Source organism: Cuculus canorus, chromosome 4, assembly GCF_017976375.1.
Source record: "Cuculus canorus isolate bCucCan1 chromosome 4, bCucCan1.pri, whole genome shotgun sequence".
Lineage (NCBI taxonomy): Eukaryota > Metazoa > Chordata > Aves > Cuculiformes > Cuculidae > Cuculus > Cuculus canorus.
Window position 1 is genome coordinate 73,293,678 of NC_071404.1, and position 25,160 is coordinate 73,318,837.

The 25,160-nt window shown below is 41.9% G+C and overlaps 1 protein-coding gene across 3 annotated transcripts in view; it reads right to left on the reverse strand.

The window, feature by feature from the left end:
- The window catches only part of SPATA5 (spermatogenesis associated 5), a 211,938-nt gene that overhangs the window by 35,384 nt on the left and 151,394 nt on the right, over window positions 1–25,160 (reverse strand). For all 3 annotated transcript variants that reach the window (XM_054065089.1, XM_054065090.1, XM_054065091.1), the window contains exon 15: window positions 11,547–11,711. In XM_054065089.1, the coding sequence (XP_053921064.1) occupies window positions 11,547–11,711 (165 nt within the window). The remainder of the gene's footprint in view (window positions 1–11,546; window positions 11,712–25,160) is intronic.

Here is a 25,160-nt window from a genome sequence, read left to right on the forward strand (position 1 = left end):
CTTTTTAAGGGTAAACAATTAGCCTAGGGTAAGATACCGTCTAAGTTCTCAACTTCATTTTCTTCCTCCAACTTCCAAGCATTGAAAGATGATAGTTTAATTTCAAGCTTTTTTTTTTTCTTCTTTTTTCCTTGCTTTTCCATTAATATTATTATTAATAAATACAGGCTCATTAATACAAAATGTAGAATTTTTTTTTAAATAATAAATTGGTGTCAAAAGACTGTTTTTAGTTCACGAGTGCAAAAACTATAAAAAGAAAAAGAAGAGGAAAGGTAAGAACAGAACACTTTTTGGATGGGTAAGTCTATAAAATTTATTTTCTATGTATGCCTGAAGTAAATCATAAACAAGGTCTTTAGAGACATTATGTCTATAAAGACCTTGTTTATAAGAATTATAATTTCAAGATAGATTATATATATTATATTATATGTATATAAAATATATATATATATTTAGTACATATATATAATCTGATTAAAAAACTGTCTTGAAATTCCCCAAAATCTCAAGTTTTCTTTCTTTGAGTCTACTTAAGTGAAGCCACAAATACTTTTGCACATTTAGTAACCACAAATGTTAAAAATGAAGAGGAATTTTTCAGCTTTTAACATTTGGGCTATATTGCACTGCTGAAGAGAACTTACATCTTATTATGATAAGCGCTTACTGTTCAAATCTCAAAGCAAAACTGCCAACTCTTCTTTGGAAGTCCTCAGGCCTTAAACCAGAAAAGTCAAAAAAAAAAAAATCAAGAAAAGTTTTGTTCTCTCTTGTTTACGCTAAATTACCAAACATGTTTTCCTGCCTGCAAATTTTGTTTCCCTAACAGAGGAGTGCGGTTTGTTTCTCCCCCTCGTTTATATAACACGTAAATACACAAAAATGACCACAGAAATGGCAAGATCCCATAAAGTGGTAAAGCGGCTGATTACAAGAGTCTGCGAGGAGTCTACATCCCTACAGCCATACTCCCTCTCTTGCAAGGGAACCCCCCAGAACTCCTCTTTCCAAGTACACAGCCACAAGTGCAACTTGCAGAGGTAACCAGAAACGCAAGCAGCACGTGGCTTTTGAGTTTCGGTGGGGAATTTTTGCTTGCTTGTGTGGCACTGCTACTATGGCAGTACTGACCACCCAAGCCCTCGTCAGTGCCCGTCATGAGAAAAATCCCCAACAACCTGTTCTCTTGGCTTCTCTTCAGTCCTTCATTCCTAGCTGAACAACGAAACCCCTTGGAAAGGGGCTGCCAAAGAGAGATGGAGTGGAAAGAGTTTTCCTGACATAGACTCTCAAATACTTGGAACCATTCCACTGCAGATACCCAAAGAGTCTAACCTATAAGCTGGGTACATTTTATCCCCACCTCTTCATCAGTTTCTCATCAAATGGGGACTCATTTGGAGCAGTTCTGGAAACAGATAAAGTTGGTTTAGCCTCGTAAAAAGCAGACCAAAATATACAAGACAAAAGAGAAGAGAAATTGCCATTCTTCCCTCCTTTCCCTCCAATAGCGTGTTTCACTGTGCAACATTATTATAATAGTAATAGTCTAGTTTTATCACTAATTTACTTTGTTCCCTAGGAAATGAAGCATCAAACACCACAAAGCCAATCTCTGTAAGACGCCAATTACTCCAAAATCATAACTAACCCCCTCACTCCCTTAAATAAGAGAATAAACCATCAAACAAAATCCAAAGCAGCTCTTTTAAATTGAGAAAAATGCTCTTGGTTCTTTTCCTCTGACAATGGCAGTGTCAAGACCAATTAACAGCTGCAGTCATCTTGGATTTTGCTCCATTTTCTTCCACTGCAAGGGGTCAGCCCAGAGCCAATGGTTCACTTCTATACACACAATGCATGGATGACTTTCAGAAGACTTAGGCCTGAAAGGTTTTTTCCTACCCAACTATCCTTAGCGTTTTCATTACTCGAAAACAGGAAACAAAAAGCTTAAGCTGAGAACTAGGTGATAGTTTGAATAAGTTTAATTAAAAAGCAAAATGGTCCATGGAATTGCTTCTAACATAGCTAATGACGGAGTTGTTATTATTGTGCTGTTTCCATCTGCCAATAACTGTTTAATCCTTTTGCCAGAGGCAATCTAAAGCTTTATGTATTTCCACATGTACTTAAGGGAAACCATAAAAGATAACTTGGAAATAACAACTTCCAATTTTTTACGTACAAAAATCTGAGCTACAGTAGTGCATAGAATCACAGACTCATTGAGGTTGGTAAAGAACTCTAACTCCACTGTGCCTACTAAACCACAACCATATGCTTTTTGAATATCCCCAGGGATGGAGACTCCACCACTTCCCTGGGCAGCCTGTGCCAATGCTTCACCACTCTTTTGGTAAAGAAATTCTTCCTAATATCCAGTCTAAGCCTCCTCTGGTACAACTTGAGTTGTTTCCTCTTGTCCTATCACTTGTCACTTGGGAGAAGAGGCCAGCACCCACCTTGCTATAAGCTCCTTTCAGGGAGTTGTAGAGAGCAATAAGGTTTCCCCTCAGCCTCCTCTTCTCCACACTAAAGAACTCCAGTTCCCTCAGCCACCTCTCATAACACTTGTTCTCCAGCTCCTTCACCAGGTTTATTGCCCTTCTCTGGACACGCTCCAGAGCCTCAATGTCCTTCTTCTAGTGAGGGGCCCAGAACTGAACACGGGAATTAAGATGCAGCCGCACCAGTGCCGAGCACAGGGGCACAATCACTTCCCCACTGCTGCTGGACACACCATTTTTGATCCAAACCAGGATGCTGTTGTCCTTCCTGGCCACGTGGGCACACTGCTGGCTCATGTTCAGCCGACTGTCAACCAGCACCCCCAGGTCCTTTTCTGGTGTCTTTTCAGCAGTGCTAAGAAACGTTACTTGACAGCTTCTATTCTAGACAATGGTTTGAATGCTAAGACCAAAGTTTTGTGCCAATACAAAATCTCTGTTCAGATTCAAATACAAAACAGAAAGCCGGCTACAGATAGCTCCCCTTCGAGTGCCTTCTTCAATGGGTTCGCTGCTTTCCTTCTCAGGAACAGCCGGTGTTCAGGCACGCTGAGAAAATAGACGTTGCATGGCAAGGATGAAAATATCCCTGTTTGACAACGTAGGTTTGGCTGCAAATACTTGAAAGCTTCCCCATTGCCACATTCGGCATCAGTGACTACTAATTGCTAGCAATTTTTCGAAGTGTTTCAGGATTAGGGCTGAGCAACTTGATCTCACCAAAAAAAGTCTTCTGGATCAAACAAGAAAGCAGAGAAAAGCAGATATTTCAACCATTCTTTCCTCCAAAAAATCTCACTTAAAATAAAATTATACATAATCAAAAACTCTTTGAAAGTCATAGAGCAAAGTGCATTTTCAAACTCAGATAACTTAATGGGATGACAAGAAGTGTGTAAACCTACAACTCATACACATTTAGGGATGGGAAGTATTAAACCCTAGAACAATTAAAACAGTAAGGAAAAACATCCTCTCCAAATACTTTATCAGCAATTATCATCCCTCCCCAAAATCGATACTTAGACTACAAATATTAAATAGTATTTCTATATAAGAGAAAGCAATGAAAGCAGAACAGTTGGCGCACATTGTTTACAAATGCAGCTTTAATAGCAACCCTTTAAACTTTGAAATTCAGTATATTTATTGTTCAAAATATTCAGTCTAATGGTGCGCTTACTGATTTTATCAGATACTATTTTATTATTCATTATATTGTTTATTATTATTTATTTGATTACTCATTATTAGGTTGCCCATTTTCACAACAGAAACAATTACATCACTGATGACTGCCAAAGGCAAACACCCTATTTTATATGTACACAAAGATACCAATATATATTCAAATATTTTAATTCATACACACACAACTCCCCGATCTTTGCAGTTCAGTGAAGTGTAAACAGTGTTGCCATTAAAATCCTCATTCTTCATTCACAGCAACAATGCTCAGGTACATTAATAAGTGTTTATACCTGGGCTCTATTATTCCTCTGCCATTCATTAACATTTCTTCCACCTTGACAGCAATTTCACTGGCACAGGACCAGAAATACAAGTAGGTCAGCACAAGGTGTTCCTCCGTAAGGTTTCATCTGGTATAAACATCCTATCTGAGTTAGCCTTCAGGTACTACATTTAAATATTCCCAGTGCCAATTAAGATAATAATCAGAACTATTTTGGATCCCATTGTCCAAGTATTACCCTTATTTTTGGAGGACTGATTTTGTGAAGGTCGGAAAGGAGTTTTACTGCAGAGGCAAAGAGCCCTCTGCAGCTCTCCTGGTCACTCTAATGCCTGAGATTATGCCTCATTGTTACGTCTGTGGGATACCCCCTCGAAACCCTCAGCATATCCAAAAAGAAAATGTATATGCACATAGAGAAAGGTAAGCCGAACACTGAGGTTTGATAATCAGACAAAGAGTACTATTAAAAGTAATTATAACAGGCACTGAAGCCAGTCAGACACGTGCTGATCTTACGGGTGTGAGAAATAGCGAAGGCTATGTAACAATATTTACACACACATCCCTTTATGAAAAAAGTCAGTAAAAATCAGGGATCTCATGGAAAATGAAACAAAAAACTTCGTACGTTTATTTTGCTAATGCACAGAGACACATTCTGTATTTACAGCAACATGTATGTGTTGAAGACCTGGCCTTGAAGTCGGTATTTCAAGAGTCAGGGATCAGGAATTAATTCTTTACGAAGTGTAATGACTTTCTGGTGATTTTCTCTAATTTGTATGCTTTGTCTTGTACTTTAGGACTAGAGTCAAACTCCAAAGAGTAGTAAGCTCACATCTAACTGCATACCCTGCAACACATCATAACTTACAAGATCAAGTGCCAGCACTACAGGTTTAAATCACAAAAAGAGATGAGGAAAGAGTGCTTAATTAATTTTTCTTTTCCTTTTTTAACATAAGAGCAAAGTCTACCGCTCTGATCGGATACAAGCATTTGTATTATGCAAATTAAAATACTTCAAAAGGCAGAAATAAACCAACATTTTTGATTCCTTCCTGATCATTGCAAATACAATTGTTACTCTGAACATAATACACCCTCATTTGTGATCCCTGGTACACGGAAAGCATGAGCTTTAAGACACTGAAGAACAATCCCCACTGTCTGATTAAAAAAAAAAAAGGAAGAATGAATTAAATTAAAAGTTGCTAGAAATAACTCACAGGCAAAAAATAAAACTAAAAGAAAACAATAGCAGTAGCCTAAAGAGACATTTTTTTTTTTTCCTTCAGGAATGAATTCCCATCTGCTCTTAAAGAGCAACATGTTTTTCCATTGCTGGAAATGAGAGCCAAAACCAGGACAATAAAGCAGCAACGCCGCAGGCAAGAGCAGAGGGCAAACGAAGCTGGCTGACAATATCAGTCTAGGTCTCTCCTTTCTAAGCCTGTGTTTCAGGGACAGGTCAACAGTCCCCCACTGTGCTGGCAGCACACTCCCCTCTGCCACCCTCGACAAAAGGGAGCTCCTGGTAACTCTGCCGCATGCCGGTTAGTGTGGAAAACGGAAGGCGAGGCCAGGGGAAGGAGGCAAACACTATAGTCAGTGGTGCTGGTAAACACAGGTGTCTCTCATGGCCTCGGTTGCTTTGAGAAACTAAAGACAATTTAGAAAAGCTGATCAAAAATGAGCAGCCCCATTGGCAGAGGGTTGCTTACCCTGGACACAACTGATGCTCCTATTGCAAGTTATTCTTTACAAAACCTGGGTGGATGGTGCCGTTAAAACAATTAATGAAGACAATGAAAGGAAGAAAAAAATAAAATTAAGTTAGCTGTAAAGTTCCTGTACTCTGTTTCAGCATTTGAGAACTCAAAATGTTCAGCTCTGTATGGAGGGAGAAAAAACTAAATTTCATACCTCAACACTGTTGGGTGCTCCTTCAGGGGCTCATTCAAATTCTCTCTGGTGTTTTCTCGGAGTTCCTCTGAGGATCACTGTTCTTTGACTTACCTAATGAGCAGTTTTGACTGTATCCTCCTGAGCTGTTAATGGGTCTGACCTTTTCTGAAGTGCTAATGTCCCTTCAGCCATGTGCATTAAGTCACCTCTGCTTGATTAAACTGTTAGCAAATCATTATCTCACTGAAGGATAAAATGTTCTTTTCCAGGTGAGCTAGCCATGAATAAATTTCAGTGTTAATACTCTCCAAAACCCTTACATTTTGCATAAACGTGCTAATTGCCAACCACGCTATATATACTCATAGGGTAAATGAATGAATACAGTACTTTATCGGGTCTCGGCTGAGGCAAGATGTGATGAAAATTAACCCACTCAGGGCAATGCAACCCACTTGTGGAAAATGCATAAGGGGAACCAAATCTTTCTAAAGTGACGAAAAATGAGAGCAGGGAAGAGGAGACATGAAGCCAGGCTCTTGCGGTTCGGCACCGCCATGCCGATGAGTGATGACCCAGACGCTCGCCCTGTTCTCGTTCCCACTGCCCAAGCACATTCTGCACGTACAAGCTTCTTGCAAGACCAGCAGTAAGCAAAATCCCATGGGAAGTCCTGTGTAGTTAGTTATTTCCTTTCCAGTGATTCATCTCGTTTATCCCAAACACTGACATTTGGAAAACATTCCGAATGCCAGGTATTTCCTCACCTTCCAGCCACCTGTGCCAAACACATCCTCAGCACTGATAAACGTGTGTAGGAAGGTGGTGATTCTGTATTACCCGTATTGGATGAGGCTTAGTCTCTTTTCCTCACCCACCCACACAAAAATGTTCACTTTTTAGTGAGTGATATAAATTAACAGATTGTTCCAAGAGAAACTTCAGAGGTTCATCTGAGGCCTTAATCATGCTGCATCTCAATTTGTTGGCATTTCTTGCTTTGAAAATTGCATTTCACTGTAACACTCTACCCTGGTGTGGGGCTAAGCAGAACTCCAGACGGAAAGGCCATCCAGCAGAATCAAGCAAGAGTCATTTCAGCTACAGGCGCTTTAACCACCAAAGCGTATTTTCAAATTACACATTTCTTACGAGATATTCTTACGACATTTTTTGGTGTTATCTTAGAAGTTCAAAATCTGAGGGCCCAGTCCCAAGGCATGATATGTTGAGCACCTTCAACACTTGTTTACGTCAATGGGAATTGAACACAGTCTACATCAAGTATAACTAAGCATAAAAAGAACAAACATGTTTGTATTTAAAATTTAAAACCATGAGCTTTAGCCAGGACAGGATCTGAAGGGTCTACTGTTTGCTTGTTTTTTTTTCTCATATGCAAATGTCACTCTTGTCTTTTAAGTTTATGATACCTTTACCCATGTGTCTCTCTTTACTCTACTACACAGGATTGGATCCATTGCCCTTTAAAAATGTTAAGCCGAAAGCCTTTCCCTTAGGTTTGGAAGATCTTATTCTTCATGGAAAACCAGACGTAAAGAGGATAACACATCTTAATTTCTCAGATATCCTTTCCCTCTCCATACCTAAGCCCTCTCTCACTTCTGCTGTAGATGCTCTTCACTAAAGAGACAATTTTTTTCCCACTCTCCTAAAAGACTGTCTGCCGTCCCATACACCTATGACGCTAGGCATCCTCATTTCTTTTGTAGCTGATACTTTCTTCTTTAAGAAAGAGTAGGGTTTGGGGTGCTTTTTTATTAAAGTTTATGGCTTGAGTATGTCAACATTTGTTAAACAAGAACATTCATGTTTTAGAATATGTATTTTAAGAGCTGATTTGAGCTAGTGTGCTGCTGCAAAGATACTTTTTGGCATCAAATATACTCTCCTTCAAGCCACAGCAAAACTTCATTGCTTGCTTTTCTCCCCCTTCATTCTCTGTGTTCCCATTCAGAGTTATTGCAAAGTGAGAAAGATACTTTTACATTAACTATTCTACTTCAACTAAGAACCAGTGAAAGATTTACTAGTTCTCAGATTCCCATTTTACTATTGTGTCCTGTAAACATGGAAACTGATAATATTATACAAACAATGCCAGCCTTCGTTTTCATCATGGCATGCTTTCCACCAATTTAAAAGCAGTCAGCCCCATTAGCATATTTTATAAGCACCCTTAAGAATATTGTCATCATATCCAGAATATTTATATTTTTTATTACTTATAACCAACTTAAACCAACTCAACACTTGATTTCAGTTTCTGCCTAAAACCTCATTCTCTGCTACTGCCTTCTGAACTGTAACAAAAACACTCAGACTGGGGCTCAGACAATACAAGAAGGTCCCTCAGTCCACTGAGTTTATTTTCCTTTTTATCGCCTACTTTCTGGAATGAAATATTTCTACAGTGAGGAAACACTATCTTCCTCCCTTGCTTATCCCTTTTCGCCCAGCAAACTCCAAGGATTTGAAGACAGACACACCCCTTCCACTTAATTTGTAGAGGCAAATGATACAATCTTTTTCCAATGTAGGTCTAATAAAGACAACAATCTTTCCATTTATAAAGGCAGGTGTCCTTCCTCTAGGCCAAGACCTGTTCCAGCTTTCTTATTCTTTGTTTGAAACAATATATAATTTAAAAATTACGGGACAAGCAATTTCCTATCAGACACTGACCATGTGATTTTGTTCTCACCTGCAGTAGAAAGTGCATTTAGACTCTTGGTGTTTTCTGTTACAACAGAGAGCAGCCAATAATTAATTAATGCAGCCAAGGTTGCCTTAGAGGAGAGAATGATCCTTGACATCAATATCAGCTCCAAGGTCAAACCTTGCTATTCAGAAACTTCTAAAAACAGTTCCTTACTCTCCTGATTCACAGATACTGAAGTAACCCAGAAGAGCCTCAAGTACTGCTGCAGAGCACTACTTCAGATGGGTCTGGAAATGAAGACTGAACTCAAACCCAAGTATTTCTAGAATGCTGAGGCTTTGTTTGACCTATACTGTCAGCGCAATAAGGTCCTTTCCAATCCAAACCATTCTATGATTCTGTGATACATGGCTACTCTAATGCATTTTTTTTTACATTAAACACCACTTACACATGCGAGAAGGAAATTGTAATCCACTCTAATAAATTATCTTCCACCTTCTCTCACATAAAACAGTGACAATTAATCACCCTGTTTTGCTATCCTGATAAACCTTTAAAGGTACTCATTAAGAGAAACGCACATCTAGCAGGTGAATAGAGATAACTGGTCATAAGTGATGACAGGCAAAACTGTGCAAATATCTGAAAAAGAGGCCAAGTTGGAAGGCAGATGCGTACTGAAATGTCCACTTCAACTTGCTCTTTATTCAGCTCATGTCAGGATGATTCAACGCATCTTTACACGCAACTCCCTATTCATACAGCATCTTTTAGTCACAAAACCAAGCATTTTCCATTTCTTTTTTCTAAACAAAGGGTAGAACAGTGGAATGGGGACTTGCCATTCCACAGCGGAAACTATTTGTAAAGCTGGGAAGCTGGAGGCACTAGGAAGAAAAGGCTTTAATGAAACTGGTCACTGTGCATGCCAACTGTCAAGACGTTTTATATATTCCTCCAAGGAACACTGACTGAGGCTTTTTTACTCTTTACATCCCAGTTATTATAATTCTTTGAATGATGCAAAGGAACAAAATGCATGAGAAATGCTGTATTAGAAACAGGCAGGCTTTTTTCCCCCCTGCAACTAGTCTGTAGCTGCACTCAATGACCCATTAACTTATTTTTGGTTCTGTGCAGAGCCAGCACCAAGACATTTGCGACTCATTATCAACTAAGCACAGGAATTCACCACTAGACCCTTAGCTGATCCCAATCCAAAGGAAATCCCCATACGCTTGGAATTTCTGAAATACAAGCATTACAGTTGTTGCCTGGTGAGAAGGCAGTTTCCATACACAACAGAGGATATATTTATATTTATGTTTTTTGGAGGTTTGTAACTGAGCCAGAGGCAGATAAATTTTCCCAGGGCAACGTAAGTCATATCACTGACATCCGGATAAAAAAAAACAGTACAGTTTCAAGCCACTACCCTAAAGTGTGGAGGCATTAGAGCTGTGACAATTTTCCAGACCAACATTCAAGCCTGCAATCCTTTTTATTATTGCTTTTTTTCTTTATGAGATCCCACATTCTGCGGCAAAAAGATGGGCTACACAAACCAGCTTTGCTCACTATGCAGCTTTCATTCATTCCCAGAGCACAGTTTGTCCTGTGCTGTGGAGGAAGAAAGCTCTTGCGGGTTTGGGTTTGACTTCGGTGTCTGCCATGACAAGGCTTCCTGGAATAAGCCTGGAGGCTACCCCAGACATCGCTGCTGCGTGTGGCAAGGTCTGACCCCCATCCCTTGCACTTGGAGCACTCACAGTAGTGCCCTCACCAGTCAGAGGTTACTAGCAGGCAACGCAGCATTTTACAACATATCAGCATTTACGTGATAGCTAAATGTTCAAAAGTCTTGCCTTGCAGCTTACACAATGACCGGCCCGTTGAGAAGGGCCTTCTGCTTTGTAGGAATCACATGAATACTCCAGAGTCACCCTCTCTTTTGGACCAAGACAAATGTTTAACTTATTTCTCTGCCCTTGTAAACAGTACACACAGAGATAGGGGAGCTGCAGCAAGAACATCACATTTTCCACTCTGCTATGGAAAAAAACGAAGGTGACTATGTAATTAAAGATAGTGCGATAATGCATAGACTAAGACTGGCTACAGAAAGGTGGAAATTTTAATTCCGGTATTTCATACCTTTTAAGAGCTCGAATTGGCAACCTTAATAACATTCTTGGAATTTTTTAAGTAATATAATAACTTCCAATTAATCAAAATGAGAGAAGAATGAAATATCCTTTCATGACACACTGATGTGAATAATGTTCAGGGAGCAGAGTGGTGACCTCTAATGTACCAACACATAGTATAACTGCCAGGCAGCAGCATCCGAGAAAGTTTCTCCTCCTGCCCAGGCCAGGAAAGAATCATCTGATGTTCATTGTCAGAAGCTAAGTAACAGCAACGAGTTATAACAATAAGTCCTGCTGTGAAGTCTTGATTATATGGAATAGGAAAATATGAGCTTCAAAGTGACCACTGACTCCCTTGCAGCTCCCCTACACTGTCTCATAACTCTGTCTCTCCTTCCTCTGCCTGAGGCTCTCAGTCACAATCCTAAATGCAAAAGATTCCTGAGGATGTGGGGAGGGCCAGGTGAACTGCCTGGACAGTCTGGAGGCACTTTCCCCCACCTCCCTCCACTCCTCCTGGCAGCAAATCCTTAAAGAAGACACCCTTGATCATACTAAGGCTCACCTTGGAAGATGCCCTCCCCCGAAATCGCTCCTCTGATGGAGATCTTGAAGGAATTGATTGTATTCTTGATTGTATTCTGTTTTCTGAGCAGAAACGCGGAAATCTCTGAATCATTCCCTTTCATAATTCCCCCCACCACTTTAAGAAGACTCAGGAGGTGACATCTGGATGATACTTGATTTCAGTGTTAAAACCATAATTCTGTGCACTGCTTTCATGGCCATTAGCACTCAGAAATTTTTACCTCTGCTCCAGAGTACTTCTCTGTGTGCTGAATGAGCTCTGCTAAGCAGACTTCATCACTGACCGGCATGGACCGAAAATGAAGTTTGAAGATCTCCCCACGAGTGGCTGCATCTGGCAATGGCACGTAGATAATGCTGTCTATTCGTCCTGGTCTCAGCAAGGCCTGTGATGAAAGCATCATGGGAAAAGTTATAGCACGTGGCACATCACATCAACAAAGTAAAAGCCACAACTCAATTAAAAACAACAACTCTGCCAAATAACCAACAATTCAGCAAAAGCAAGAAGCTGCACAAGAGCGATCAAACGGTGTGCAAGAGAGGTTATACTCCTATGTCAGAATGGAAAGACAGAAAGGCTACTCAGCTTGTGAAATACCAGTTTATGGAGAAAAGGCATCATAAAGGAAACATAGTCATTTTCCTAAAATAATAATTTTAGGCTTGTCGCAAGGTGTGCTGGAATGTTAGGACTCAGCAGAAGGACAAGTGGAAATGGACACATCCCAAGTTTGGATCTCCAATCAAGACAATAAGTAGAAAAAAAAGTGGTTTCGCAGTGAAGCTTACATTCTGGATTCATGTTGCTTTATCCCAAATGACTAAAGCTGCACATGCTTACAGAACAGGTCAGTCTTTTATGTAAAATAATAGACAGAGGCCAGGGATGCTCAGCTTCTAAACTGGAGAGGAAAAACCCCATAGACTTGCAAAAGAACTACAGTCAACACATTTTAGTGTCAGCTTTGGACTGTTGGAAAACCCCTGTTTTTTCCTCCTCTTGTGCCACAAGACAACTGAAAATCCAACAGATGAACTCAGTTACAAGCCAAGGCCCCAGCTTTGCAGCTTCATACACGCGTATCAGCCCTTGCACTTTGGTTTCCCAGGGTTACTCAGATTATACATACACTGGGGAGGCAGGAAGGTGACGGCAAACTCTGGGCAGCAGTGACAGACCACGTAAGAGGAGACAACAGCCACAAAGGGCAGAGTGGAGGGTTCAGACTGAACAGGAGGAAAAAATCCCTGGAAGAGAAGCACAGCCTCAGGGCAGGTCACTGGGGAAGGCTGCAGAAACTCTGTCTTTGGGGGTTTTGCAGCTTGGCCAGAGGAGGCCAAGCCCTCCCTGATCCAGTGCTGGCGACAGTCCCGTGTTGTGCGGGAGGGGGACCACAGGGCCTCTGGAAGCTCCCTACAACCAGTGTTTCTGTGACTCTATGCTTTCTGGGTCATAAAGTAAACGTTATACATAAATCAGTGGTATCCGATACAGAGGAAAAGACAAGCTCTTAAATTCATGAGAAGAAAGGAAGCTCATTTCCCTGTATTTCTAAAAATCTCCAAGATTTTGAAAACCACCTACAGTTAAAAAAGTAAAAACACTCCTGGACTTCCTTACTTGACATTTGAAAAAAAAAAAAAACCACCCCATCCTGTGCATAGCAAACGCACATAAATAGTATTTAAACTATTTTTTAAAAACTGAACAATGTTTATAAGATTCAGCATGTAACCTAAATTGTTTTTATGTTATGGTTCTCCCTTGGGCAAAGTAGTTTGAGTTCCAGATGACTAGAGATATTGCATGGCTGTCCTGGGCTGTCAGCCAATAAGTCTTTTCCCAGCCCGATCATGTCAGTGAAAGTCATGCTGAAAAAATAGTAGGAAAGAGCTTTCCTTCCTGCACAGCATTGATCAAGTTAACACCCTTCCTAGAGTTTCTTTAAAAAGACTGTTGTGGTGCTTCAGAGTGGAAAAATGTATCCTGAATGTGAAGAGATGTCTTGTTATTTTTAAAACAGAACATGAAAAGTCTCGGCAGAAAGTGCCCAGCACTGCGGTGTGTTGCATCGAGCTGCATACGGAAAGCTCTGTTGGGAAGACTAACGGTCTGTAACCAGCCCAGTACCCTGTCCCTGGCAGTGGCCAATGCTGGATCCCTATGAAAGAGGGCGAGAAGCAAACCATCTGCTGATATCTCCTCAGCAGACTGTGCTACGTTCCACAGCACTCTTGATATATTCACCAAAGAACTCGACTCACTGATGATAACTCAGCCAGTGGGTAATTCAGTGTCTACATCATGCGTGTATCAGGATATTGCCATTTTTTGCCAACACACTTGAAAGAGAAATTTGCATGTTTCAAGACTAGGCTTGGAGGGAGAGGAATTATACTGCAATTGCTTTCTGCCTGCTCTTAAGGAAATGCCCATAGCTAATTCTATTATTTAGAAGAAGCAAGAAATTTTCACATGAGTACGATGCTCTTTAAATCAAGGCAGGTTTAATCAGGATGCCTGGATAATTAGAACATTCTCCAGAGCCAGCTTAGCTTCACGCTGATGAATGACCATGGCTGTTGTGCAAATGGGATAGGAAAAATGCTTGATGCCAATCAGCTGGGAGCAAGCAAGCACTCCCATACATTGCATCAGCTTTCAGTTCTGAGATACAGTCTTCTAACACGACAGAGCACCCATGCAAAGCACAACTGCAGATGTAAAAGAGTGAATATATATTTTTTTTTTGCTCAGTTACTAAAAATTGTATTTCCTCCAGTTTGTCTCAAATGTTTTGCATTTTATATATAGCCAAAGTCGGAGGCCCAAGCTTTAAAAACGCTATCATTACTTTTTGCTACAATCAAGCCTAGGGACTTTATCCAAGACAGCCAGATGTGCTGGGAATTGTACAAGAAAAGCACAAGTCAGCCTCTGCAGCGCTTGCTGCTTAAATAGACATAGACAAAAAGGAGACGAGAAAAAAATATTCTGTAACCTCAATTGAGAGAAAAGTCAAATTCCCTTCGGCCCCTGGAGAGAAAAGCAGACTGAACTGAGAGCTGGTCTCCATCAGCCCCCTCCCGATAGTCCAGCCGGATGGGAAATGTGGTGACCTTGGGCACAGGCCAACTGCTCCTTGCTCTGCTGACACCACCCTCGTCCCTTTGGCAAACAACCAGCCCCCCCTCCCTCTACACTCCTGAGGAACTGAAAACGAAGCGACAGTGTGAGGAAGGGGCCTGCCTTGAGTCGTCCTGCATTACAGGAGGACAAATCTCCTGTGAGTGGCCATAAGTGGGCTGCAGAGCTGCTCTGCTGTTCTGAGAGCAATTGGAGAGCAATGGAAAGCAGAGGTCATTCTCATTTGCAGGACATCCCATTGACTTCTCAGGCTTTTGGTCTCTGCATATTTCTCATGGAGAGACTTCTTTTTGGTCAAAATAATTCAGGACTTAAAACTGAGCTATACATAGATGTCAGCAATAAAGGAATGAGATCCCCCTCCTGACGCTTTTGCACACCGAATCTTCCTCCGGAGGAAAATGAGCTCTTTCTGGGTTGCTCAGAGAAGCCTACTGTGGCATTTGATGTGGACACCTGCACAAGAGGCGTCAGCCTGAACACCAACGTCTGCATCATGCTTACTACTGCTGCTGGATGAGTTTGATGGATAGTGGCACCACCTTTTTCCTCAATGGAAAGGCTTTCCTTACAAACCTAGAAGCTATGTCTTTTCTTAGTGGGATATTGCATGATGTGGGCCTCCCCATGGGAAGGGTTCTGGAGGCAGTTGTTCCAAGGGCACCATGACTTTCATACATCGTTACAGAAGATGGAGCTTAGGTCTTGCAGTTTGCAGTTTGTAAATCATGAGGAGAGTGATAAGGACACCGAGGTCACCTCCGGACCAGTCTCACTGCCTGCGGGGTGTGCTGCGATCTGGCGCTGACCCATTGGCCAGGCAGAAGGCGAAGCCACCTGGGATTCTCTGCTGAGCTGGAGGAAGAGGAATTCAGCAGGAGAAGGCAGTGGCTTGGCTGTGCAGGAGGAGAGGCAGGTGGGGGAAGGTGAAGAGTTGAAGTGGGGCTGCAGGTTCGGGCAGATATGAGCTGCCGGGAGTACAAAATTAACTGCTCGCGGCTGGAGATGCAAAACTGATTTCAGGCTAGGAGCACACAGAAGGTGGGAAGTTGATGGGGCCAAAATTAATTGATGTGTGCATAGAGCTACATAATTCACTGATGGTAAGATGTGAGGGTTGCATAATTTATGTAGGCCAGGAAGGGCATAAAATTAAATAATTGGGGGTTTTGTTAGAAACCAGAATACTTCATACTATTAGGCAGTTCTTTGCAAGTTTATGTAATTTTTCGGTAGTTACCACAACACTTACAAAAGGGGTCTAAGGTACACAGACACAGAAAGGTTACTAGTGGTACGCAGATCTGATATTCTTCAGGGGAGCACTGTGAAAGCAGGATAATCATTCACATAGTCATAATATCATAATATCATCACAAGCAAATACACATTTTGAGTAAGAAGGAACTGCTCCACTTTCAAAAGAAAGGCTTAAAATTCTTTGGTAATTAAAATAAGAGTATTACTTCAAAATATATCACTGTAACAGATAACTGGTAAAAAAAATGTGTATTTTGTGTGCAATTATGATGATAATTATTTCAGGAAAGAAAACTTATATAGGTAAGGCCAGGAATATATTTGTAGTTCTTGTTAAGAACGGACTAGAATTAACCTTAGGGCTTTGCTAATTTTCATCCTCCTCCTTTTCTTTTTTTTCTTTTAAAGTATCCATCTTTTCTTAACATTTTCAAAAGATACTTGGCCTTTTCAAGAACTACATTGTCAAATGATGCAGAATTTTAACACTGACAGAAGCGTACCCAGCTGATGAGCTTTTGGTGGGATAGAAAGAATAGCTTTCCTACTGACACACTTGCACAGCCATGACTAACTCATCAAAATCATCCTTAGTTGGATCTGATAATGAAATATCACACATAAACGGTGCAAGAGGGTAACCTGACAATAGAAAAAAATATAATTAAAATCATAAAATGGTTTGGGACCTTAAAGATCATCCAGTTCCAATCCCACTGCAGTGGCGGGGACACCTCCCACTGGGTCAGGTTGCTCAAAGCCTGGATGGATCATGTGCCTCACCACCCTCACAGGAAAACAATTCTTCCTAATATCTAACCTAAATCTGCCCTCTTTCATCTTAAAACCGTTACCCCTCATTCTGTCCTTCCACTCCTTGATAAAGAGCCCCTCCCCAACTTTCCTGTAGCCCCTTTGCAGTACTAGAAGGTCGCTATAAATGTCCCCACAGCCTGCTCTTCTCCAGGCTGAATAAGCCCGACTCTCTCAGCCTGTCCTTGTACGAAAGATGCTGCAGCCCTCAGATCATCTTTGTGGCCCCCTCTGGACTCCAACAGATCCACGTCCTATCCGTGCTGAGGACTCCAGAACTGAGTGCAGGACTCCAGGTGAGGTCTCCAGAATTGCAAAAATGTGTCAAACCTAGATAAATTTTTCATCAGCAAAGCTTAACTTCCCCAGCAAAGCATAAACTGCAGAGTAAACAGTGAATTGAGGTGTGTGTGAGAGAGCAAGTAGGTTCAGCATGTAACAAAGTTCACCTGGAGAATCAAAGTTAATGCACGCTCTCTGCTGCAATCAATCTCCACAAGTAGGAACAGATTTTTATACTAAATTTAAGATATTTCCTTTCAAGTAAATACATTTATTTTAACACAGAACCTAAAAAACGCAACTAAAAGTTTAATCCTGCCTTTGGAGTCCAGCGGGATTAGGCCACAGATGAAAATGAGAGTTATGGAAATAACAGAACAAGCTGTTTCCTTTGTAACTAAATCCTTCCAACTTAAATTAACAATTGCTGTTTATGAACCCTGGTTGTGGTGCCTGCTTACAAGGACTCCAGTACATGAAAGGTACTCTGTATCTTGCAATCTATTTTTGCCACGCATTTTTTTTTTTTACTTTCATCATTACGGTATTTGAACACACATAAAGATTTTTAAAGCCAGTCATGGTCTTCCTGTAGTCCGTGCAAGCAACAAGTGTTTGTGAGACCCTTTCAGTCGTTTTGCCCACGTCAGGACAGATGTGTTGCAAGCATGGAAAATATTAAGGCAAAAGGCAGAGGAAGTGGATTTGTTAAAACTGATGGAAAGGCCTTCTTGTGCCATCGCATTTATCTCTTGCAGGAGTGAAGTCAGCTCCCATAAAGATGTTTCTCCTACGCTTTCGAGGCTCACCTCGGTGCCTGATATTTTCGTTCTCACTCTGTGCCAGAGCAGGTCATGCTCCCAACCCAAAAGGCCAGGAAGCACTCAGCATTTTAGGGTCGTGGATGTTTCAATTACAGAAAGCTCATGTGTCCTGTTTGCTAGAAAGCCTACTGGAGGCTTTCTGCAACCATGGATTAATTACCAAAATTAGATGGTGCTGGGGGGGAAAACATACATTAGAGCATCACTATTAAGGACATTAAAACCACAGTCCAGTGGAGAGATAAATTTTTTTCTACCACAAGGTTTTTATTCCTCTGCCATGTGGCATGAAGCTGCTTCAGGAGGCAACCTCAAATTCCTCTGTTTCAGGTGACACGCTTATTTGCTGTGTCACGAGGCTGGAGTCTTGTAATTACAGGCTCCTGAGTCAAGCGATACTGCTCCTTTCTTGCCAAGAGCCCCTTTCCCCACACTCTTCCTCTTCCCCACCTTCTTCCTTCTGTGCCAATGTCTGTCACCACAGTCAGCACATGCCAACATCTCTAACCAGTTCCCCTCTTTGATGACTTGTTTGCTGGTCACCACCCTTGTACTTCTCCCAAGATTTCTGCAGATTATTCTCTGCTGTTGTTACACAACACCTACAGTTCCTCTCAGGGTGGAGCAGTTTATTTCTTTAACCTACAGTATATCCACTACTTCTTCAAAAACTGCATTTGCAGACAGAATTTTATTAGATACTATTGGGAACTAACCCCTACAAAATGCTGCAGTCTCCTATTAGAAGTTCCTTATGCACAGACTTCACCTTCCACATAGATTTCGAAAAATCAGGCTGTTCAACCCTCCCGTCATGTCAGTCTTGCTCAAGACCTGGAGCATTGTGCAAGTTGACAAGAAAAGACATGATAGGTTTGACAGCAGGTGTTCAGGAAGAATGCACACTATCAAGTGGCAGTGAGCACAGCGGGAACATTTTACTCAGGCATTAACCAGAAGTACTAATTAAAGGCAGAGAACAAACACATGGTTTGATAGGCTGACAAACAGTACACCAACTTGAACAGGAGAACAGTTTATATCATCCGAGTCCAAACCAAGATGAAGCGATACGGAGAGTTAACCATCTGAAAAATAAGAATGCAATCTGTCCTTCACTGCAAAGCAGTCAAATGTCCCTGCATGCCTAGGATTCATCTGCTCGCTTTGCTTGTCCTCAAGGTCTACTGCCATTAGTTAATTACTGGCCAAGAAGGCTAACAGTACCTTGTCTTGTATCAGAAATGGTGTGGCCAGCAGGAGTCAGGGAGCGATCGCGCCCCTGTACTCAGCACTGGTGAGGCTGCACCTCGAATCTTGTGTTTGAGGCCCCTCCTGCTTTGGGCCCCTCATTGCAAGAAGGACATAGAGGTGCTGGAGCACGTCTAGAAGAGGGCAACAAAGCTGGTGAAGGGTCTGGAGCACAAGTGTTACGAGGAGCGGCTGAGGGAAATGGAGCTGTTTAGTCTGGAGAAAAGGAAGTTGAGGGGAGACCTTACTGCACTCTACAACTACCCAAAAGAAGGTAGTGAGGTGGGTGCTGATCTCCTCTCCCAAAAAACAAGTGATAGGATGAGAGAAAATGGCCTCAAGTTGTGCCAGGGAAGGCTTATTAAGAAAAATTTCTTCAGAGAAAGAGTTGTCAATAGGCTGCCCAGGGAAGTGGTTGAGTCACAACCCATGGAGATAATTAAAAGATGTGTAGATTCAGTGCTTACAGACATGGTTTAGTGGTGGACTTGGTGGTGCTAGGTTAGAGGTTGGACTCCATGATCGTAAAGGTCTTTTCCAACCTAAATGATTCTGTGATTTTATTTTAATCCTTTTAATTGAACCACTGTTGTTTACCCATTTCCAGTTTGTCTCATCAACAGAAGGAAGCTTTCCTGTGTAATTCAATGTATCTCTTGGAATTTCTTTCTTTGCTGCTACCGGAACTAACACCTTCAGCTATCACTACAGATCAATCTCTTAGTTATTATTGTAAAACACAATTTAACCTACAGATCCAGTATGCAGAAAAACAACAAATTAATCTTCCTCCATAAAACGAAACCAGGGGAAAGAACTGCTTTGGATCAGTAGCAACCATTGCCATTAATTGCTTGAACAACATACCATGTACTTCTGCACGTTTCACAGCAAATCAGTTATTTCCACTAACAGTGGTGGTTTTAAACAGATTTGATTGCTAAGTTATAAATAAGCACTGCTAAAAGTGCTTCAAGAAAGCAAAAACTTCCAGAGTTGATGTGAAACCACACCAAGCCTCCACACAGCCAAAGCTTTCAGAGCTCCTTTAGATTTTATCTTCTTTCCCTGACATCCGTTGTCAGGAATGGATGAGGTCCCACTGTGGGCTGAGTCCCTCACCATCACCACCACCACCACACCAATGCCCACCATGTGGCCAGCTCATACATCCTACCCGCCAGCGGTGCTGCCTGCAGCCTGGCATCTGTACCACAGCCCTCATCTCACTGCCAGACCATGGGGTTTCAGCCTGGAGGTAGCTGTGCCTCTACCTTTGGAGATAGGGCACCAAGTGTGTAGTTGCCAGCACCTATTCCGCTGCCTTCCCTTGCCTCTTCAGCTCAGGGAAAAGGCTGCTGTGCTCCTAAGCTCACTTCCCATGGTTCCTCCTGCGCCAGACAGCAGCTACGGTCACACATGGAGAAGGTGCAGCAGGGAAAAGGTAGGGGTGGTAGGGCTAACTGCCTCTCCACCATCTACAGAAACTTCTTGTGGATACAGAAGCAGAAAAACTCTGCAAAAAGCCAGCCTTTGTATTTCCAAACCTGCACAAAGCTTGGGCACACCAAAATATTATCATTTTTTTAATAAGTAACATCAGTGTCCCGACTGCGGTACATCACAGTCTTGCCACTGACAGAGTTTGATTAATACAGCTAATTCAAGGGAAATTGTGGAGAAAGAAGGCTTGAGGAGACTTGTTTTGTTGCAGCAATGAGACCATGTAAACACAACTGTGAGGAACAATGTGCTCCTTGGCCCATGCAGACAATACCAGAGCACGTTTTTATGTGGTTTTGTTCAGGTAGGATTAAGATATCTCAAGAAACAGAGTTTCAATCACTTCTCTTGGCAGAAACATCTGCAGGCAGATACTCTGCAGCTGCAGAACCAGTATCTCCATGCTTTTTTTCCCCCGATATTTCAAACAGTTAAATTGACCAGTTGGCACATATCACTGCCGTGCTCCTTGGGAGCCAAGTTTTGCCCAGGCCTCCATCTATAAAAGTCTAAAGCTGTCAGTAACACAGCACATTTTCAATGCAGTAAAAGCGGTGCAAATCCAAGCAGCCCTCCTGATACAATTCCAGATACTCCAATTCGGCACCACAGAAATTCAGCTCCAAATCAAGCCTCTTCTGTGTATTCAAAGACATGGAGGCAACGACAGGGATTCAGGTGTTCCTTCCTCCTGCTTTGTTAATGAGGTCTCAGAAAAAAAAAGAAGCAATTTACAGCAGACTCTCTACGACATACCCATACTTTCAGGACACTCAAACACACGTTTTCAAGCCACAAACTGTAAAAAACAGCACCCGACCATTCTTCCTCTACTTGTTCAGACACCGCTGTGCCATCTTCTCCTTGTATCCATGCTGAGCAGCAGAGTCTCGGCTCTGGGCTGCAGCACTGGCTTCCTTTCCTTTTCCTCCTTCCTGGGGACTTCAGACATCAGACCTTCTTCTCTCCTCATGTCCAGCAAGCAAGCTTACTGCAGTGGCATGTGGACAGAGGATGCCCTAATTTTTGGCTGTTTTCCTGCAATTTTAGTAAGGAGCAGTAGCAACCTAGTCCTTTGCCACTTGCTGGGTCTCACAGAGAGGTTTTGATGGGAGTTCTCAGGCACTGGAACTCTCCCTCTTCTCCTTCAAATGCTACGCAGTTCTTCCTCCTCCATTTCTAATAAATTTATTTTTAGTGAAGTTAAAATTAACTGAAGAAAAAAAATCTATCATCAGCTAATAAACAACATAACACACCCTCTTCAGTGCATGTTTACATAAGAGAGTCCTCCATGCTCCTGTCTAAGAGGTGCAAAACCTCAGGAATGTCAGTTCTTTTTCTCTTTTCCCTCCGTTTTGGGGGGTGGGGGTTTAATAAAAGAACCCCTTTAGAAAAGATAACAATTACATGTAATGGAACCTGGAACCAGCCTCTTCTGGCAATTAATCACCCAGGAGCCGTTGCAATCCTGCAGGCTGTTTCTGACAGATTTTGAGAGCTTTACAGGAATCACTGGGATAAGATGTGCCTGGGCTGGCTTCTGACAGGGACCGATCATGCACAAAGTGGATTGTTAGTTTGGGTTTGGTTGGTTTTTTTTTTTAGTTTGTATATTCATACATACACACACATATACACACACATATATTTGCACCCATATACACATTTCTACAGGAGTCTTTCCTTACATACACGGAACAACTGCAGAACTCATTTATTAGCCCAGAGGCAAGAAAAAAACCAAAAAAAAAAAAAAAAGAGAAAGAAAAAAAGCAAAAAAAAAGCAAAAAAAAAAAAGCCCTTTCTTCCTCTCAGCAAAGTAGAGCTATCCATCACTTAACAGAGATACTTCCTGTTTTCAAGCAGTTGGGAAGGCATGACTTCCAACCCAAATACTTGGCTTGGCAAACTATCCCTGTGTTGACAGATGCTTTTATAACCACTTCATTCCACCTGAAGTTTCAGTATAAAAGGAGGTGGGTTTTGGTTGGGTTTTTTTTTTGTTGGGTTTTTTTTTTTTTTACTGAGGGAGGAGAAAGGGAAAGCAGAAAGGAGAGGAAAGAGAAGGAAAAGGAAGGAAAATACCACAATTATAACAGCTGGATGACAGAGGTTAGCATAGCTCTGACAGATGTTACCATGTAACCTCAAAATGACATGTTAGAGGGGAAAAAAACCACCAAACCTGTTCCTTGTAGGGAAGAGAATTTTGAACTCCAGCCAAAATATTACAATTCTCTTCAGAATCTTTCAAAAGCCATAACAATGATCTACCACATAATACAATATTTTCCATACATAAGTTATGTCTTTATATCACAATTGATCTGACTGATTATATTACCAGCAGCACGGGATGAGATTCTTTTCAGAGAGACAACTTAGCCTCAAACGACAAAAATCCGCAGCAGGTCAGCTCCATTAGGAACTGCCTAATAAGGGCTTTTCATCTCCCACATTCTGTTTTTGTAGGATTCTTCAACACGACATACTCTAAACACTTCTGAGACTGAATACTTCAGTGATAATCAGCTGCACACAAGAAGATGTATTTGTAAAGCTGCATTACCCATGTCATCTAGAATCACAGAATGGTTTGAGTCAGAAGGGACCTTAAAGACCATCCAGTTCTAACATCTTGCTATGGGCAGGGATACCTTCCACTGGATCAGGCTGCTCAAAGCTTCATCCAACCTGGTCTGGAACACCTCCAGGGATGAAGCACCGACAACTTCTCTGGGCAACCTATGCCAGTGCCTCATCACACTCGGAAGAAAACATTTCTTCCGCATATCTAATCGAAATCTCCCCTCTTTCACCTTAAAACTGTTACACCTTATCCTATCCATGCCCTCCCTGACAAAGGGCCACTCCCCATCTTTCCTGTAGCTGCTTCAGGTACTGGAAGGTTGCTATAAGGTCTCCTCGGAGCCTTCTCTTCTCCAGGCTGAACAATCCCAACTCTCTCAGCCTGTCCTCGTATGGGAGGTGCTCCAGCCCTCGGATCATCTTCGTGGCCTCTTCTGGACCTGCTCTAACAGGTCCATGTCCTGAAGACTCCAGAACTGAATGCAGTACCCCAGATCAGTTTTGTCCTGTTGTTTTTGGTTTTAGGCTTTTGTCATATCAGTTTCTGTACTGTTTACACTTGGTTACTTCAATGACTGCCCTGTCACAAAAACCTTTATGACTCTACCTGGCTTGTGACCAAACTTTACAGACTTGTCTAACAAACTACAGATAAAAAAAGTGTAAAAGAAATGTTTATGGAACAAACCAGGTATATGAAACAAACTGCTTTTAAGAAGAGGTCGGCAGAGAGGTAGACAACAGCAAGGAAATAATTCAGACACCGTTTCAAAATGAAATCAATGACTTTCCGTTGTTACAGCCAATACTGTGGCAGAAAAAAAATACAGTTTCTGGTTTTCATTACTTGAAAGATCTTATTTTACTACCGCAGCTCTGGAAGACTATTTGAAGCAATAAAGTAGATAGTGGTCACAATAACTGTAAGCTAAAGGAAAAGTCATTCAAAACTCAGAGAGAGAATAAAGCCACGATATAAGAAATATCACTCGTTTGTACGTGAAACTGGAAACCAGGGTGATCTCGCCTTTTTAAAATATGTCTTTAGGGTTTTATTCCAATAAAGACAGGGAGTGAAACAAACAAATTCTGTTTTAAACCTCTTTCTATGGGGAGGTACAGCCCTCCTGCCCCTTCATATCAACACAAACTGAGTACAATGCAGTTGCCAATGCCACTTGAGACCGACTAAGGTACCTTAGGTATCTCCCTGAGGCTGGCAAGAATTAGCAATGAGGCTGCCAAGGGGACAGCTGGTGGCCAGGCAGGAGCCTGCTGAGCAGAACAAATAGGACAGGATGTCTCTGTTCAGGCAACCGAATGCCAACCATGTTTTTGATATAGGAACAACCAGAAGACACACTGCAGGTTTTTAACTTGCTACCCAGCAGTCCAGGTGTCTAAACACAGACCACGGGATGGTTGGGGTGGGATGGGACCTCTGCAGATCATCCAGTCCAACCCCCCTGCTAAAGCAGGCTCGCCTACAGCAGGTCGCACAGGAACGCGTTCAGGTGGGTTTTGACTGTCTCCAATTAAGGAGATTCCACACCCTCCCTGGGCAGCCTGTTCCAGTGCTCTGTCACCCACCCAGAAAAGAAGTTTTTCTTAACATTCAGGTGGAATTTCCTGTGTTCCAGATTGTGCTCCTTGATCCTTGTCCTGTCACTGGGCACCACTGAAAAGAATCTGGCTCCATCCTCTTGACACCCATTCTTTAGATATTTATAAGTATTGATGAGATCCGCTCTCAGTCGTCTCCTCCCCAGGCTAAACAGACCCAGGACTCTCAGCCTTTCCTTATAAGAGGCAACACCATTGAAGCCCTCTTCTCCTTTAAAAAAAATGCACACTTAATTGATCTTTTAGTTATAAATTGCCGAGAAAAAAGAAACAGAAAGGTATATACAGTAGGAAAGAAGCCTCTAACCAGCATCTGCGAAGCAGCGTGCAAAAAATGAAGCACTGCTTGATGTAGGACATCTAGCAGCAGTCACACAACATGAGTTTCTAAACATGGCCATAGAGCTAAGGAGCCTTTCTGGGCCCAGGTGAGCACATCGGGGAAGAAGACGTTTTGGCAACAGCCAGATGTGGTCAGTGAGGATGCCACTGGTGTAACAGTTCAGGTGACATAATTCCAGAGACTGAGAAAGTGG